Source organism: Passer domesticus, chromosome Z (genome assembly GCF_036417665.1).
Source record: "Passer domesticus isolate bPasDom1 chromosome Z, bPasDom1.hap1, whole genome shotgun sequence".
NCBI lineage: Eukaryota > Metazoa > Chordata > Aves > Passeriformes > Passeridae > Passer > Passer domesticus.
This window is the reverse complement of record NC_087512.1, coordinates 22,086,620-22,106,581: the sequence shown is the minus strand read 5'-3', so window position 1 is coordinate 22,106,581 and position 19,962 is coordinate 22,086,620. Positions and strand designations below refer to the sequence as shown.

At 36.0% G+C, this 19,962-nt stretch overlaps 1 protein-coding gene across 9 annotated transcripts in view; it reads left to right on the top strand.

Annotated features, from left to right (window-relative positions):
- The window catches only part of ADAMTS6 (ADAM metallopeptidase with thrombospondin type 1 motif 6), a 146,877-nt gene that overhangs the window by 15,873 nt on the left and 111,042 nt on the right, over positions 1–19,962 (top strand). For 8 of the 9 annotated variants that reach the window (XR_010352187.1, XR_010352188.1, XM_064403021.1 and 5 more), the window contains 3 exons: positions 4,021–4,238; positions 4,752–4,835; positions 5,327–5,472. Coding sequence is in view for 7 of the 9 variants with exons in the window: in XM_064403021.1 (XP_064259091.1) it covers positions 4,021–4,238; positions 4,752–4,835; positions 5,327–5,472 (448 nt within the window). In the remaining 2 variants the exon portion in view is untranslated. The remainder of the gene's footprint in view (positions 1–4,020; positions 4,239–4,751; positions 4,836–5,326; positions 5,473–19,962) is intronic. The other variant, XM_064403026.1, reaches the window with a different exon arrangement.

The window sequence follows — 19,962 nt, the reverse complement described above, 5'->3', positions numbered from 1 at the left end:
CTACAAAAAGAAAGGATATTGGCCTCTGTTGGATCTTGTCTTCTAGAGTAATGCTTAGAAGTCATTATGCTCCAAGCCAACAAGGTTCTGTTCAGTTTTTCTGGTGGTATCTGTTACATGGATCGCAGGTTGATCAGAGCTATACATTTTGCATGATTTTTTGTAAAACATGGTTTTACAAATATTTAGCATTTATTACTTAGTATGCTGTTTTTCTTGGAAGCTCCTGTGCACTCTCTCAGCTTTCACAGCCTGAAGTCCTTAATTATTGAAGTACTAAAGCACTGCTTTTTACAAGCCTGAGAATATTATGATGCTCATTCATCTCAGTTTCTCCTTTTCCTGTTGTTCTGTATACTATTTCCACTCCATTAAAGTGTCTAAAAAAATTCACTGTCTGCCAAGACTGCAAGGCCTTGCTTTTCCAGATGACATTCTGTTTTACCCTCATGGGTACCAAAGCCTCTTAAACTCGTTTTCTGACTACTGTTGCAGCTTTATCTTAAAAAAAAACCCCAACCAATCAACCAACCAAAAAACAAAACCAAAAAAACAACAGCTAAAAAAATAAAGTAAAATATTAATTTTCAGTTTTGCAGCTTTCACACACAAGGATTAAAACCAGGTATTCAGTGATGTTTAGGGAATTTGACTGGTTTTGGAAGTTTTGAACAGTCCAGTTTTGTGTTTTAAAATGCAAACGTCACAAAGCTGTAAGTACCTTTTGGCAGTAAATGATTTATTTTGTCTGGATACTGATTTTAACTTTACCTTCAGAACAGTTTTCTTAGCATTCCATGCAGGAAGGAATGCATGCTTGAGAAACTGTGCCACTATTCATTGTTTGTCAAGTTTCCCATACTGTAACCTAGTTTATTTTGCACCTCTTCTCCATCAGGGAAATAGTCAGGATTTTGAAGTGTTGATAGAGACAAGGGAAATGTAGTTTCTGACTTTTCTGAGAAAAATGACCATAATAGAATAGAAAGCAGAGTACAGAATTTGGAGAAAGCATGATCAAAATTGGCTGGGATCACTAAGTGATGGGCAACTTCATAATCAATTGTAGAATTGTAGTAGCTAATACAAGAGGAGAATTGGAGAGGCATGGAGAATCAGATGAGAGCGCAGGATACATTCATAATTTAAATTCGATTTTAAGCATTTAAACATAAAAATGTTCAAAATATAATATGTTGAAGTTGTGTTTCATGTATATATTGTCACCAATTAATTATGTTTTATTAAATTCAGCTGAAATCATTAAGGCTTTGGCAAGAAGTTTTCCACTGCCAAATTCCAATTGCTTCAATAGGGTTTGAGACCACTGGATTATTTTGCAAAATGCTGCATTTGTGTAGGATTGAGAAACAACAGAAATTGAAATACGAAAGCTGCAGAGTGGCAGATTATTTCTGGGTACTTCTATTCTTTTTTGATTTATGTAGTGATTTCACTCGTGTCAGACTTTACTGTTGGTATATTCTAAAATATGGAATGAAAGCTTGCTAGAAGCATGAAATAATGGTGCTCAAATATTTAGAAAAAAACAGCATAATGTTTTGTTTTGTTTTGAAATATTTTCATAGCTGCATCTGACATAAGAAGCTTGTTATTGCATTTTGAGATATTTTTCTGTTTGTGCTTTTTTCTTTCTTTCTACCTTGACCACTACCCAATATCTTAGATGACTGACTTAGGAAAACTTTTGTATAGTAGTTGTGAACTCCATGTCTATATGGGTTTGGATTTCTTTTCAGTTGCAGTTTAAAACCTAATTTCACACTTCTGCAATAATTATTTTGGGATCAATTATAGTATTTTTCTGTGGATTTTTTTCTTTATTTTTCCATTTATTTTTACCTTTTTTTTTTTTTACTTCCGTATAATTATGTTCAATGCTAATGGAGTTTAAATTTTTCTTTTTTAACTTATGAATATGGTGAAAGAATGATGTAAGTTGCCACATAGCTATTCTCACTAAATAAATAATGTATGTTTATTTATTGATATATTTTAGCATTTATATAATTTTGAGATCAGCTGAAGCCTAAGCTTCTCACCTGGTAAGAAAATGAAATATAGTTGTTCTTATGGAGTCCTCTGTGACCTTTGTTTGAAAGACAGTATGAAGATGATTCCAAAATTTATTTTTTTTTCCTCTAAAAGTTTTATCTTTGGATAGTTTGAAATATACACATATCTATACAGTTTAGAATATACCAACTGTAAAGTCTGACGCGAGTGAAATCACTACATAAATCAAAACAGAGTAGAACTACCCAGAAATAAAACTTCCAAACTCTGAAAGTTTGAAATCAGTAGTTTTAAAATCTTTAGAATAGTCTGCATTTTGAGTGAAAATTTTGAATTAATGTGGAAGCAGTACTTTCTAAAATACTTTTAGCACTCCAAGAGCATCAGAAACCATCAGCATTTGTTATTTGAAAAAGAATGAGTTTTTTAAATATTTAGTACAATCAGAGCTATCAGAGAAAATTACAGACATTTCTAAGACTCTGTTTAAGTGTGCTGAAAATCTTTGAACAATGCAAGCAACTTTGAATTTTCTAGAATAGAGGTGAAAAATAGGAGAAAGCTTAGTAGTCATTATAGAATCCAAACCAGACTTTAATACTTTGTACAGGGCTTTTTTAGAATGAATTATAACCACTGGAGAGTAAGGACCATTTTGTTACTCGTGTTTTTATAACTACCAGGTTTACTTAAATTTTTTGACTTTTCTAAAATATGTGCCTTTTAGAGCCAATACTGTAGCCTCAAAAATTATGAAACTCTGCAACAGTGGAAATGCTGAAGGTTTGTATTCCTGGTTTTGACCTGAGCATGCATTCTTTGTGGTTTTTCCTCTTCGAAATCAGTGTGCTTAGCTGACTTGCATAGAGCATTGTTTTTTTTATGGGAGGTACTGGTTCTATCTCTACTCCTTAGCTGACCCTGTTTTAGTAGAAGTAATGATGCAAGAACATTGCTCATTTGGGCAGTCCTGTTCAGACAGCTATAAATGTATCTATTAATGTTCTTGTGCTCATCTGTAAATACCAAGAATAACTTTTTGAAATCCTACTTAGATAAAACCAGACTAACAATATACTTTGCTAAACATTAGCTTGAGATCTTTGCTGGCTCTTGTGGAAAAGGGATATATGATACACACTAAAAAAGCCAAAAAATTGAATCCATCCTTCTCTTCCTTTGTAGGTAAGGATGGATTAAATTTTGGCCTGAGGACAGGAATTAGAATTCAAAATCATAGTGTAATGTTTGCTTTGCCGATAATTACAGCTCTTTGGGTTTTTAATAATTTATCTCTTGCACACAAGAAATATTTTTCTATATATTTACCTGAAAGAAAAGAATCAACATATTTGAACTGAAATTTGTGTTAACTATGGCAATTACCGCATGTCAGACCATTTAAAACTTTCTATTACAGTTAATTCACAAGGTAGATAAAATATAATCTGATACATTTCTGAAGAGAAAATAGATTCATTTTAGGCATGGAAGCCTAATTGCCTAAAAATTACAGGCTTTTGTAGTAGGGGAAAAGCTTTTTAGTGTTTTATGAGCATGTTTAATTCCTTAGTAAATTTTGATAATTTATACATTAATTTTGAATTTTTGGTTTCTAGTATTTTTTTCCCAGAGGTTATAGCTTCTTATTCTTAAAATTCTGACATGTTCTTGTGGTTAATTATAACTAATCTTTAATAGTAACGTGAATGTGCAAAATCAGATCTATTAAGAGAGGATTTTTTCTTTATTATCCTAATAAAAATTTAAGGAGAGTTGAGATCATTGGTGTTCAAAGTTGCCTTTCCAGTATATAAGTTAGTTATAGATAATTGAGAAAATAAAGAAATTTAATTTTAATTTGCCTCAAGAAAGACTTCCTTGCTGGAAACTTGGAGATGGCAATCTCAACATAAACCAGCTGCATTTGAATGAGTTTTACTAGTGACTTCCTCTCAATTATTTAATTGTTTTGGTTCCTAGAAGACCTCACAAGAAGCGGCAAACCTTGGTGGATGAATGATGCATCTGCTTTTCCAGCCTCACTTCCAGTCAATGGCACACTAAATAGTCACAGTCGACAGAAGAGATCTGTAAGCCTTGAGCGGTTTGTGGAAACACTGGTAGTAGCAGACAAAATGATGGTGGGATACCATGGTCGGAAAGACATTGAACACTACATTTTGAGTGTAATGAATATTGTAAGTTTCATCCTTCTCTCTGTTCGTATCAATACCTATGTAATGAAATGGTAATGGACTTGTCAAGTGTTTATTTATTGCCATGAATGATGCTTTAATACAAGTACTAGCTTACAGAAATTAATAGTTTAAATATAGGAAATCTTAGCATTTTGGGAAAATGTCAAGAAATATGTTGTGATCACTTTTAAATAGTTGTGTTTAATTTTGAATTCAAATAATTACATTCAGATTATACAGTTCTATTCTGCTTACATCGACACTCTAAAGGCTCATTGTGCTGGATGAATTATGAAACAAGGTATAAACAGTGTCAGCTGAAAAGTGTGATTCAAAAAGGTTTTTTTTTACCTGAATGGTCATTTTTTGGTCAAAAAATAACTTGTATTTAGGTGACAATGGTACTTTACATTATGGAACTACATGAGCAAATTGGGTTAATTTTTAACCATTTAGGAAGCAAGTAGTGTTTCTTGTCTGACTTTGTGCCTTTTCTTGTTTTCTGGAGGTCAGGTTGCCAAACTTTATCGTGATTCCAGTCTAGGAAACGTTGTGAATATTATAGTGACACGTTTGATTGTCCTCACTGAAGATCAGGTAAGAGCTATTGTGCGAAGCTTTATACCTGTGAAATACAAATTACATTATTATATAGTGTAGAGTTATTTAATTATAGCTTGAAGTGGCTGCCTCTGAGTACAAAACCTATCATGTAATTTTTCACTACTTTAATCAAGATGAAGCAGTTCAAAGGAATATTCCTCGCGTATCATCTCAAAGATATGTATTCTTACTTCAGGTGACTATTATTACACCTTCGGGGATGTCAGTTTTGTTTTTAGATCTGTATTTTGATTTTTTTTTCTGTATTGACAAAATGATTATTAAAGTTGGAGCAGAAAGAATGATTGTTCAGTAATACACAGCTGAACTTGGGGTCAGATTTTACAGAAATAAAATTTGGCAAGAAGATTTTATTCCTAGAAACCACTGCTTCTAATTATAGTCCCATTTTAGTTTTCAAAAGGCTTAACAACTGACCTTAGTAATTTGTTTGGAACATTTCTGGTATGCATGTTGTATTGCAGCCAAACTTGGAGATAAACCACCATGCAGACAAGTCCCTCGATAGCTTCTGTAAGTGGCAGAAATCCATTCTCTCCCACCAAAGTGATGGAAACACCATTCCAGAAAATGGGATTGCCCACCATGATAATGCGGTTCTTATTACTAGGTATGGTCATTATAAGTATTGTGTTTATTTTATTTCTTGTAGCTTTCTTGTTCTTAGCATATATATGTGTAGAAGCTAGTTACAAAATAATATACTTGGTAGGTAACCTTAAAAGGAGGAAAATTGATAGATGGTTTGTCTTAAATATATCAGATTATTAAAGTTTAGATTAAGAATTTAGAAAAATAAGATCTACTTCTGCTGTTGTTTTCACTTCATAATTGCCCATACAAAGTATTACAGTAGAAAAGAAGGATCCTATTGAACATTTTATACTTCAATAATTGAAAAGAATTAATAAAATCACAGAGAACAAAACAGAATGAACAATGTATTGTTAACCATGTAAAGTGTTTTTGTAAGAATTTCAAGCCAGAATTTCAACTAGTGTAATAGTATTTCTCTGAAAACAGGTTCTTGCAGATTCCAGCAATATGAGACTCTGCTTTGTAGTTGGTTTGATTTATTATGCTTAATTAAGATGAGAACTGACAATTTTAATAAGTAGTTTGAAAGCCTGCATTTGTGCCCATTTGTTTGCTTCTAGTTCACTGTTACTGTGATAAATTCAACATAACTTGCACTGTGATCTTGTGATCCTGATAAAGACATTTGTGTCTGTACTTTTGCAGTTTGATGTAGGCAACTGTACTTTAATAGAAGATAAGTCTCACTGTTATTTAAGGATACTTTTGTTTAAGTAGCAGCAGGTTCATCCACTCTTATTTTGATTAGGATCTTTTAATTATGATTTCTGCTTTCCAGGACAAATTCTGTACTGCTTTATATGTAAGCTATTTTGGAATCATGGCATTCACTGCAGAAAAATTGAAATACTGATTAAAATATGTATATTTTGTATAATTTTGCATAAAATTTGTTTAGAAGTTTGTTTTTTTTTCCTGAGGGAGATGGTGTTTTTTCTTGGTTTTGTTTTGCATAATGAACAAATTTTTATTTTTGAGGGGAAATAGAAGCTAGTGAATCACTTGTGTGTATTTTGTATTCATATTTCAGATATAATTACATATGATCTTAAATAGTACATAGTAAAAATCAGAGTGATTAAATGCTAGAGTAACTCAGAAAGCTTTAGATTTCAAGATGTGTAAAAAAAAGATTAAACTCTAATACAAATAAATCAAATGCAATGAAAAGTAAAATAGTTGCATTCTAAGGTCTTAATTTTTCACAAAAGCTTTTGTTTGTGATCAGTTTTGTGCCTATAAGTAATTCCTTCACTAGGACTTTTGAAGCAGAATGCGTGATCACAGCTTTGCTACACATGAAACTTTCACTGGTATAATTTAGGCGAGTGAAGAAGTGTAATCCATGGGTGGTGTGTTCGTGTCAGTTGAAGCTCCTCAATGTACATATGCGTGAGTTGTGTTGGCAGCTCTGTATTTTTACTGCTACGGGTGACTAACCTGACACTTTTTTGGTGGTATTCTGGCATTACAAATTACAATTGTTTTCTTTCACAGCTGTACTTTAATGTGTTTGATTACCGTGTACTGTGTACTGGCTTCCCTGATGTGGTAGGATGTTCGAGTGGGATGTTCCCAGTGTAGTTCCAAATAGTTCTGTGTTTCCAGACAAAAGCTTAAGCCAGCGTTAACTTGCAAGTCTCTAAGTGTAAAAGGAGCAAGTTTTGAGAGAATGTGAGTAATAGCTATTTAAAATCGTGTTTTTCATCAAAAAACAATAAATACTGAGGACTTTTTATAGTTCTTTATTATCAGAGCTATAATTATCTAAGTATGTAGCATGTGTATACTATCTTTTAAAAGGGATGTAAAAATTTGATCACTTCCTAGTTTTCTTCTAAGAAGTTTAAACCTCTAAGAATATACCTATATTTTAAATCAACGAAGTGCCTCAGTGTTGTGTTTGCAGGCTAGTAATACCTACCATTATAAAGTTCAGTTATAAATTTTTTCACACCAAAATGCTTATATTCATTTATTTATATAATAACTGTAATTCTTTAAAATAATCACAAGGGCTGCACTAATCAATTTGAGTGGATAAATCCGGCTTTTACTGAAACTGCTAGCTATCCCAGCTGTTACTGATAAAATGAATCAGGTTAGAAGAAGAATTGATAGTTCTTTTTGGGGTTGGAATGAGTAAGGACAAATTTATACTAATATAAACATGGAAATCCACTACTTTAATAGTTCTAAATGAATTACTGAAATGTTGATATACTTGTTTTCATTCTCTTGTCTATCTTTCATTGATGAGCCAGATTTGAGGTATTATATGAGAAAGAGAAGGATATAGCTAGGGTTCTTTAAACCCATAATGTATTGGAAAGGTCTTTAATGACCACATCTATCCAAAGGAATTTGAACCTATAGTACCAAAAATTAGGATACTTTTTAGCCCCTCCAATAGTATTTTGAAAGCAGTTTCCTGGATCTGTCCCAATGATGCTGCTCTGCTTTGTACGGAGTAATTACATTTTTATTGACTTTGACACTGGAATCAATTTTTTGCTCATTGTGTGTACTTCTATTTTATGGAAAGTAGGAAAGTTTCAATTCAACATTAGGAATAGTTTTGTGTTGATTAAAACCAGATTTTTTAGTAAGTATCGAGGTATTTGAAAATATTACTGAGTCCTATCTAAGTATTTAAGTTTGCAACTACAACAGTCTTTATCTGAAATGTGGGGAAAAGGTTTTAAGTAAATGAGTCATTCTCTTCAACCATGTAATTGAAGACAGCACTTCAGCTTTTCCTTGCTATCTCTTCATATTGCTTTCAAAAATGTCATGGTCTGATCTGGGAAAAACAGTATTAAGGCTGCACATTTTCTAGGAGTATCTGGTGACCAGTGCAGAAAGACTTTTGAATCCTAAGTAAGCTGTATGCTAAAACCAGGTAGCCTCACTAGAGTGGAGGTATGTCAAACTGATCTCCAAAGTCCCACAGAGGTGTTGCCATGCCTACTAAGCCACCAGTCTTTGGACAAGAGCCTGCCTGTGTTTGGTGTGCCTGGTCTAAGGGCCTGTCTGGTCATGGTCCTGCAGCCGCCCTGCAGTCTGCTAAATGGGTAGGGAATTGCAGAAAACTTCTTGTTTGCTGCTTAAAAATATACAGGCCAGAGACTGATCTAAGTAAGACCTACCTTATATTGTGTATCACCTACATTTTTGCTGTAAGAGAATATATTTTGGTGTCAGAATTCAGTGTTTTATCCTGAATAGGGCAAGTTGGGTTCTTGGAGGCAGATGAAAGTAAAATACTAAGCAGACAGATGTGAACTATGAGGTTGATTATTGATGTAATGCTGTTAAGACAATGCCACCTTTTTTTTAATGAAGACTTTAGATAGACCTAGTGAATCCTTAAAATAATTTCATACTACAAAAAATAAAAATAGGAGAAAAACTTGCATGTCTAATGTCAAATACTTTGATAAAGATAGAGCCCTTGTATTTAGTTTATGTATTCTTGCATCATTATGTGATAATCTTGTTTTTTAGCACAAAGTCAGATAATTAATTTTAAAAGCCAGTGTAAATTTTGAGGTTTGTGCATCCCACCCCAGTGTAGAGGTATCAATTTGCCTTTTTGAAGTTAGTTCTTATTTGGTGATTCGTTTTTTTAGCTTTCCTTGGTAGGCTGCTTCCTCTTTTTGTTTCTTCAGAAACTCTTTAAGAAATGGGGTCTCAATAGATTGCAAACCCACAAAACTTAAGAGCTATGGTGTACAGCTATTATTTTATTTTTGCTTATATTTTTGAAATAAGCTCCTCTTCTGTTTCGATCAGTTGCTTCCTTCTCTTGATCTTAAAGATCCTGAAGTAGGAATTGTGATATTCCTGAAGAACACCTTCGTTAGGTGTGAACAGAATTATGAACACAACTATTCCTTTTCCTATGTACCTGCACGGCCAGAAGGTTGGATTCTAGGTTACACTTTGTATCAGGCATGAGAAGGTGAAAAAATTTTTAAAAGGCCTTTTGTTTTTCCTTTACACTGGAAATGTTCGCTAGTGCTACATTTCTCTGTAGCTCAAGAGGATTAGTTTTGTTTGTCCAGGTACTAAATAGTTGTTTATCCAAACAGTGTGTGGCTGACTCTCTAAACATTGCAGCAATGGAGTGTTTTGCTGCTGAGATGGAAGATTACTTTGCCTCCTGGTGTGCTAGTAGATCAAGTAAAAACTGGATGGGCCATAGAAAGGAAGGCTTCAGGGGGAAGTTGAGGTGTGTATCTCTAAAGGGACAGAATCCAGTCTGTGAGATGCAATTGTTTCAAACAGAGAAACATTTGAAACCTCAATTACTTAGGGAAACAGTGCTTCTCAAAAATGATTGAATGAAATGTCATCTACTGTTGTATTTGTACTGTTGTAGTTCACACACCATGAATTTATTTTACATTTTAAAAGGAAAACAAATTCACTATGCTTGACAAAAACATTAAGATCTCTTTGCAGCTAGGGCGCTTTTATGGCAACATTCCTTGCAGAAAAATTACTAGACTTAATTTTAAGACTATAAACCTGTGTGGTTTTATGTAGATACACCTTCTGAAATTCATGACTTAAAATACCTTGAAATACAAAAATCTTTTATTCAGATTGAAATCCACATGAGTTAAGTTCACGAGGGGTTTATTACTTTAGCAATAATTAATTCCACAGCGCCACTGAAATTATGTGCTCTGTTGGAAGGATCTTTATTTGATTGAATAAAGAATCAGAGCTATAAGATGGGGTTTTTTTGACATAAGATAATAATTTATATAATATCAATTTTAATACACCTCAATTTGCAGTTTTCACTGATGAGAGTAAAAATGCTCAGTACCTCAGATGGTATATTTTTTCTATTTGTCTGGGTCCTAAGTGGGTTTGTATATGTTAATATTGTGAGACAGTGAATGAGCTCTCTCTTAATAGACACTTGTATTTTTGCTGGGTACTGCTGTACTTGTAACTAATTAACTTGTAACTAAATAAGTAGGTGTATAGCTAAGCAGTGTGATGGCTGCTGTTGGCATTAACACCAGTATGAGTATGCAGCATTTCTCTAGCAACACTATTGAAGCTCATATAGGAGGCATTAGCATTGTGACGTGGTCGATTTTTTGACTCTTTCAAGGAGAGAATTTTACAGAACTGGTTTATGTTTATTGCATATACATAAGATTAATTTCACAATGCTTCAATCAGCTTCCTCATTCATGTGCCCTTATGGGTAAGGGGCACTTTCGTTTGTCTGTGAGATGCATCCAATGTGCAGGCTAGTGCTGCCAGTTTTTCTTAGGATACGGAAAGTAAATTTAAATGACAGCAATTCTAAACTCCTGTAATTCTTGTGGTTCACAATCTAAGAACAGAAATGTTTCTGACATTGCTGTAGATACTCAAGAGGAACAAAACGTTTCTTGTTTCATTTTGCATACCTGTGTAGAGTGACCACAATCATGCCTTTAATTTTTTTAAATAACATTAGAGTTTTTAGGCATCCAGGGATGGTTTTGTAGTTGCATTGTCCAGATAACAGTCCTAATAAAAATAATTGCTTAATGGATACTCTTTTCCTTTTGCATATCAGTTTCCTATAGGTTAGTAATATATTTTTTTTCTGTAATAGTAAGTAACATTCCCTCAGGTTCTGTACTAGTTAGAGCATTTGGTAGCGAGGTGAGGCCAACCAGCCAGGACTCTGCACATTCCTTTATTCCTGCAGGTCCAAGATTGTTATAATTCTTTTCTGAGGCATTTTCCACTTTTCTTCTGGGCTTCTTAAGTTATTATTGCAAGATTCCTCTTTTATACAAGGTACTCTTATCAAGCTCCATGATCACAATTTCCTAGCTTTCCAATTTCCAATAAATCTGTAGACCCAAAGCATTCTGTTCTCATGTAGCCTTGTCTTGGATCCTTATCCTGTGGCTAGTTCCTCCAATTTCAAGCAGTAATTCTGTGTCATGTTTCTTACTCGCTTAGCTCTGAAGTCCATTAAGCAGTTTTCACCCTTGTTTTTTGTGTAGCCTTTTAGCTTTTTCTACTGCAGTTCCTTGAGATGAGCCCCTCACAGGAGACTGTTTCCTGATTTGATTTTTGTGCAAAAATCATCACAATGTGCATTGACTTGGTTTTCTTGTGACCACATGTGTAAGATTGAAGGAGAGGTTTGAAAAGCAGAGAGGCATATATTGATTGCCCTTAGTGTCTGTCTCTGGCGATATATAAAATGTAAGGAGCCAGCTTTCCAAATAGTAGCCCTAAATTCCTATTTATCTTTGTTTTCAGGGAAGGGGTCTAAGAGCTAAAAATGTATCTGCATATTCAAAATTGTGTATTTGGGAAAAAACCCAAACAAAATTGAAGTCTAATAATTGAAGCCTTTAGTTTAGAAAGCAAAATTTAAGTCTTTGCTCAGCAGACTGAGGAAAGAGAGGCATTTTATGTTGTGTACAGTGCTTCACGTAGGAATATTTATTCCAGGGTTTCTATAGAGGATGTATTCCTTACACTCCTTTTTAGAGACCTGCTATTGACCCCTGAATCAGTCATGTTGCTCAATATGGCACCACTGTCATAGCTTTTATATTCTTACTTCTGTGTCAAAAACATGTTGGGGGTCTTTGCTATCTCTGCTAAGGCATATTCTTTGGAATGGTGAGAGATTGATAAAACAGAAATTGTGACTGAGACATGCAGCGTAACAACGGTGATCTGTGTGTAGATGATTCTCTTTAGATAAATCTGGGTCTAGAGCCATGTTCCAAGATTGCAAGCACTGTGCATTCTGTGTGTGGGGGAAACCTACTCAAAGATCTCAGTGAAGAATTCTCTGTTCCCCATTTTCTGTCTTTTTGAGAGGTGAGAGTCTGTAGGCTGTGACGTGACAGAAATCAGTAGATAAAACAGGCAATAGAAGAAAACAGGAAGTAGTTGGAAATTAATAAAATCCCTTGGTGTATTATGTAATTCCTCTTTCTGTGACAGTTATAAACTTGTTGGGTAGGCGTTTTTTTTTCCCCATCTCATGTTAGTGGGATAAGGTTGGAAATATTGTTCAGGTGTCCACTAATGGCTGAGAATTGTTTTTGTGAGTGCTTTTTTGTTTGGTTGGTTGGTTGGATTTTTTTTGAGGGGTAGATGAGAGTATAAAGTTGTCTTTAAACTTTATTCCCAGATTTTGTAGCTGAAGGGAATCAAATAGACTCTGTGGGATTTGAGGGAACTCATGTTGAACAATAAAGTAGCTAGAATGTGAATCTGAAAAACTGCTTATTGCATGGCAAATGTCAACCAGCAGGTTATTTGCAGCTAATTAACAAGCACAACGTGTGAGTGGAATGTTTTCTAATTAATAAAAGGGCTGTTGTTTTTAATTTCTGATGCCATTAGTTGACTCTTAGTGTACAGGTGGTTAGTTACAAGATGTGTATTCTGATTTAGTTCAAAAAATTTTAGTCTGGGAGGGTGAAAGGATGGAAAAGGTATAAGGTATACCCAGAGTTTGCCTAATCCATTCCAGATGGACAAAATGTGTTCAAACTGTGCTTTATTTAATACCAAATCCAGAAGAGTGACCAATGTCATGGAGTTAAGCTCAGATTTTCATGCCCTGACTTGAAGTCTGAAAGCTCTTTTCTTGTTGTTTTTTTTTTGGTCATTGTTGTTTGATTAAAATAAATGGTAGAGAATAAAAAGACTGAATAAAAATAATGTTCTCCTATCTCAGCTGAAATAGGACAGACAGAAATTCTGGGTGTAATCCCACAAATTTATGTTAAGAAGTGCTCACTGAAGGGAGCTGATTACAAACCTGGTGATTTTCTGAACTGGAAAATTTGAGAATGTCTACCAGCACACAGGCTGAGCAATGCAACTCATAACTGCCCCAGTTAAAGTCTTCCTCTAAATGTGGCAGTGAAACTTTTAGCAATTAAAAATGTATCAGGATAAACCTATAAAATGCCAAACTACATATGCTGTTGATAGTAGTGGTATGTTAATGGCTTCTGTAGTTTATAAATAAATTTTTCCATTTGTACAGTAGACTTACCAGAGAAAGAAAAAAAAAGTGAAAAATACTTTTTTTATGATCTATTCCCCCCCTATTTTTTTACTCCAGGCATTCACCTTCTGAGTTGCACAAAGGGTCATAAAACTATTCAAATTATAGTTTTTCCAGGAAATGTTTGGTGGTAATAGTTTGGGATATCTGCTAGAACACTCAGTTACTGCTTGGCCAGATATCTGACAAAGGGCTTTCTAGCAGTTTCAAATGTTGTATTTTGCTTTTTATTTTAAATAATATAAAGTACATACACTTGTTTAAAAATATCTCATTTTTAAGTTTTCTTAGTAGTCTAAGTAGAATACTTACCTTCTTCTATGTTTTTCCTTCTCTTGGGGAAGTTATTATTTTCATAAGCTACAATGACTGGCAGAATAATACATTTGCCAGCAAGTAATTTTTTTCTCATTCTTAACAATCCAGAAAAACATATTAGGCCAGTTTATTCCCTGGATTTTGACCAATTTTGGATTTTGTTTGTGATCTGTTGTATAAATTCTGTCTCGTGCCGCACATGAATATATAGGTACTACAATTTCATGTTTTCTTCACATTTTAAACATGATTGTGGACTATTTAGCTCAATTTTACAGATACCTTTTATCAGATTGGTTATGTATAAGAGTATATTAAAAATGTGGTTTTAATTAGGACAGTGGTTGTAAATTCATTCTTTTAGTGGCAACATCATATCTATTTAATTTTAGTATTCACTGTTCTCTAGTTTCTGATAACCTACTCCAGTCTTTCTAATGAAGGGCCTGATTCTTTATGCTTTGAAGTCAGTTGCAGCATGCTCATTATTTTAGTAGGATCTGGATAAGATTTCAATTTGATTTCAATGGCTATTTCATTTTAATTTTGCAAATAGCGAAGTAAAACCTAAAGTGAGCACTGTCTGTTCCATGCTGCTTAAAACTTTCTGAAAAATGTTGCAGTGGAATAATGAAGTAATGTACATGAGTGTCTCAACCTCTTTATTAAAATTAGGTATGGTATTTTCTCTGAAGAGTTACCCATTTCTGTATTAAATTAGTGGCTTTTATAAACTTCCTAACTAATTTTTAAGTATATTCAATGTGTTAAGTGTACTTTCCAAAGTGATTAGCACTACTTACAGTGGGTTTTTGAGATTTTTTTTTCCCCTGCTTGCTTGTTCTCAGTGAATCTACACAAAGAAGTGACACTTCAAGGGAAGTGTCTGGAAATTTTCTAGTTATTTTCAAAGAGCAGGTGTGAATAAGCAGGAGCAGAGGATATTACAGAATCATCTTAAGTAAAGCAACAAATTATATATCATGTCTGCAATTGTAGCTGTTTTGTTTCACTTTCATAATGTATGACGAAATGTAGCTTTAATAGCTATTAAAATTCTGACTGACCTGAATGGTGGAAATAATGTCAAAATCTGCGGTTACAATTCTGTACTTGTATATTTTCTAATTGCCATCTGGACTAACCCCAGGGCTAATTGGTACTGAAGCTGATTTTGAAATCAGATTTGCTAAACAAGAGATTTTTTTTTAAAAAAAACTCATATAAAATCAAACTCTTTTGTTTTCAGCTCAAATACAAATATTTTAATGAATGAGAAATTTGATAGAGAAAATAAGAAAGCACATTTCTTTACATATGGTATATTCAGAATTAAATTACTGCCTATGTTGCATTCCCAATTATTTGTGAATATGCTTTCCCAGTTATTTCCTTGACTGGAATTTCTGCTTTTCTAAAGATACATGTTTTACACTCGTTACTGTACAAAGTGACTGTAAGACATGTGCTATACAGTCTTTGTTATATAAAGTTAACTCTGGAGAATATGGTTGTTGGAATATGAAGACTGAGATAGCACTGAGAACAAACTGAAATTCTAGTCAAACCATTTATGTTGTCACAGCCTGCGAAACAGCAGTAGTGTGGCAAACTGTAAAGAATTAAATGTGCAATTGTAAACATATTAAATGACAATCAAGTCTTACGTAGATTTACTCTTTCGTACACTACATTCTAGTTGCTCCTACCATTGTTTTTTTTTCAGTTCTCTTTCATTGCTGCTGCATTGACCTATTATCAACAAGTGAAATTGTGGCAGTAGGAGTATTCCAAGTGGGAATATATTCTAGAGTTGCAACTATTTTTTGGGATTTTATGCAGTAATTCCTACTTATTTCTAGACTTGTAAATCTTTGAACTTCTGATTTGGCCTTTCCTAACAGTATGGCTTCTCATCAATCTAATGTGGGCCAGCAATAAAAATATTATCAACACTGTGAATAAAAAAATCCCTTCTAATACTGCATAATCAAGAGTCATTCTTAAATCACTAGACATTCTTTAAACATCCAAACATGCACTTATGCCAAATTCTAGATACTCCTAATTTAAACTATTAATATGCACTATATATAGTATTTCAAATCTGTATGGAAGCAGTCCATGACACCTGGTTTCCTGTGGACTGATGGGGTTGATCTGTCACAGAGGGGAAGAGCATCCTCAGTCATAGGCTTGCCAAGCTGGTGAAGAGGGCTTTAGACAAAAGCCTCCTCCTTTGCTGAACCTCAGTTCATTCTACTCCTACCAGTTTGATCCCAGGGCCAGCAAGAGATGCCCAGAGCTTGCAGAGAGACCAGAAGTCAGCAGGAGAACACGTGAAGAGCAGCACAAAGGAATTCCAGATGTTCAAGCTAGTAAATTGGCTTAATCCTTCATCAATGACCCATTTTAAGTACCTCTGTGCTAATTCACGTAGCATGAAAAGTAAACAAAATGGAGCCCTGCATGCCTGCAGGGCTATGGTCTTACCAGTGTTGCAGAGATGTTGTGGGATGACTCCTGTGACTGAGTGTTGGAATTGAATGATAGAGGCTGTTTCACAAAGATGGACAGAGGAGACAAGCAGAGGATGTTGCCTTCTATGTCAGCAGCCAGCTGGAGTGCACAGAGCTCTGCCTGATGGTTGATGGAGAGCCAACTGTGAGTTTACAGATTAGGACTAAAGGGAGGGCAGGTGACATTACAGTGGGGGTCTGAACAGGAAGACCAAGTGGGTGAGGCCCTCTATAGACAGATAGGAGCAGCCTTATGTCCCCAAGAACTGGCCCTCATGGAGACTGCAGCCACTCAGAGAGCTGTTGAAGAGACAACACAGTGGTAGAGTACTGTGGGATAAAGACTTGCACAGGAAAGACGGGCCCAAGAATCTGGTTAATATTCAAGGGTCATCTCTATGTCAGAAGCAATGCATCCTAACAAAGAAGAAGTCAGACAGAAGTGCCAGGAGGCCTTCAAAGATGAACAAGGAGTTTCTGGACAAATTCAGACACAAAAATATAAGCTTGCAGAGGGTGGAAGCCGGGAAAAGTAGCCTAGGGGGAATTCAGAGAGATTATGTGAGCCAGCAGGGATCACATTAGGAGATCAGATTAGCTAAAGCTCTGATAGAATTAAACTTGCTGAGGGCTGTCAAAGGCAACAAGGCATCAGTATGTCAATGATAAAAGGAAAACTAGAGAAAATTTGGGTCCTCTCCAGAAGGAAGCAGACTTGGTTACCTGGGGTATGGAGAAGGCCAAAGTACTCAATTACTTTTTTTTCTCAGTCTTCACTGACAAGTCCTCCAGCCAACACTGCCTGAATTGCAGAAGGCAATGTAGGATTGTGTATTGCTGGTTATGAACAGCAGTGGCTATCACTATAGAATGTAGAATCACTGGCTGTAGGAGAAGATCAGGTTTGAGACCATTTAAGGAACCTGAAGGTGCATGAGTCCGTGGGACCTGCTGGGATGTGTCAAGCTGTCCTGAGGGAATTGGTGGAGAAAATGGCTAAGCCACTATTTATCATATTTTTGAAACTGTGACAACTCACTAAAGTTTCCAGTGACTGAAAAGGGGAAACATAACCCTCATTTTTAAAAAAAGGAAAAAGAAGTATCTGGAGAACTACAGGTTAGTCAGTCTCACCTCTGTGCTCAGCAAGATCATTGGTTGAATGCTCCTGGAAACTGTGCTGGGGCACATGGAAAATAAGGAGGTCATTGTTGATGGCAAACATAAACCAAGGGGAAATTGTGCCAGACCAATTTGGTGGCCTTCTGTGACTGAGTGGCAGTTTTGATTAATAAGGGCAGAGTGAGTGATGTCATCTACCTGGACTTCTCCAAAGCATTTGATACTGTCCCACACGATACCCTCATCTCTAAACTGGGGACACATGGATCTGATGGATGTCCTACCCAGTGGATAAGGAATTGTCTGGATGGCTGCACTCAAAAAGATGACCAGTCAACTGCTCTGTGAACACATGGAGATCAGTGATGACTGGCATTGTGGCATTCTTCAGGGGTCGATACTGGGACCAGCACATTTTACCTTCTCTGTTGGTGACATGGGCAGTGGGATTGAGCACACCTCAGGTCACTGACAGCACCAAGCTGTGTGGGACAGCTGACACTCTGGAGGGAAGGGATGGCAACCAGAGGGACCTGGACAGGCTTGAGCGCTGGCCAGTGCAAACCTCGTGGGGGTCAACAAAGCAAAGTATAAAGTACTACACACGGGTTAGGGCCATCCCAAACATGGGCACAGATTGAATGGAGAATGGATTAAGAGCCCTGCAGAGGTGTCTTGGACGATCAGCAGATGAGATGCTGGACATGACTTGTCAATGTGTATTGACAGCCCAGAAAGCCAATTTTTTTGTGGGCTGCATCGAAAGGAGTGTGGCCAGCAGGGCAAGGTGATGATTCTCCCTCCATTCTCATGAGACCCCACCTGCAGTCCTGCATCCAGCTCTGGGGCCCCCATCATAAGAAGGATGTGGACCATTTTAATTAGGTCCAGAGGAGGGCCACAAGGAAATCAGAGGACTGGAGCACCCTTAGGCTGAGGGATCTGGAGCTGTTTATTTTGGAGAAGAGGAGGCTCAGGGGAGACCTCATGGCTTTCTATAACTGCATAAATGGTCTCAAGTTGTGCCAGAGGAGCTTCAGATCAGATATTAGACAATATTTTTTCACTGCAAGTGTGGAATAAGCATGAGAATAAGTTGCCCAAGGAGGTAGTACAGTCATCGTTTCTGGAAATGTTCTCAATGTGACACTTACGGGTATGGTTTAGAGGTGACAATTGTTGTGCTGTTGAACAGATGATCTTGAAGACCTCTTTCAGGCTTGATTATTCTGTGATTCTCTAAACTGAAAGAGGGTAGGTACCAGAATGAGCGGTGTGACCTGGCAGCCAGGAGGGTCAAGTGTGTCACAGAATCAGAATCCTGGGGGCTTCAGGCACAGCATGGCCAGCTGGGCAAGGGAGGGGATTGTCCTGCTCTGCACTGCACTGGGGCAGCCTCACCTCAAATGCTGGGGGCAATTTTGGGTACTACAGTATAAGAAAGATATTAAAGTACTAGAGAGAGTCTGAAGGAGTGCTACAAAGATGGTGAAGGATATAGAGGAAGAGCCATATGAGGAGCAGCTGAGGTCAGTTGGTCTGGAGGAGACTGAGGGTCACCCATCATGGTCTACAGCTTCCTTACAGAGGGAAACAGAGGGACTGACACTGATTTCTTCTCTCTGATGACTAGTTATAGGACCCAAGAGAAAAATGTGATTAAAGAGAAGGTTTAGATTGGGTATTAGAAAAAGTTTCTTCAGCCAGAGAATGGTTGCACACTGGCACAGACTCTCCATGGAAGTGATCATAGTACTGAGTCTGCCAGAGTTCAGGAAGTGTTTGGACAATGCTCTTGGGCACACGGTGTAATTACTGGAGAGTCCTGTACAGAGCCTGGAGCTGGTCTCAATGATCCTTATAGGTCCCATCCATTTTATGATTCTATGATTTACATTAGTTATTAGAAAGAAATTCTTTACTGTGTGGGTGGTGAGGCACTGCTACGTGTTCCTCAGCAAAGTTGTGAATGCCTCATACCTGAAAGGGTTCAAGGCTAGGTTGGATGGAGCTTTGAGCATCTGGTCCAGTGGAAGCTGTCCCTGGTGACTGCAGGGGTGTTGGAACTGGATGATCCATAAGGTCTGAGATTCTGTGAACACTGTGGAGCCCAGAGTTGTTGTATGTGCATTGCCAAGGCTTACCACCATTGACACGGGTGGTAGTGATACCTCAAGCTAATACATTTAATCAATAATTTGAATTATTTAAAAAAATTTATGTGCATGTATCTTCTTTTGAGTAATGACTGGTCACTTCATTAATAGGCAAGTTATATTCAAACAATTTAGAATAGTTTATTGAGTTGAAGTGTTAGTTTCTCAAATAGAGATGGATATTATATTTGATAATTTGGCACTGAATTATGTATAGATCCTTTGTACTGAATATTTCATGTACTTTTGCACTGTTGCATTTTGTAATGATTTTATATCCAGAGAGAAGTGGATTTAAGTTATAAATGCTGTTAAACTAG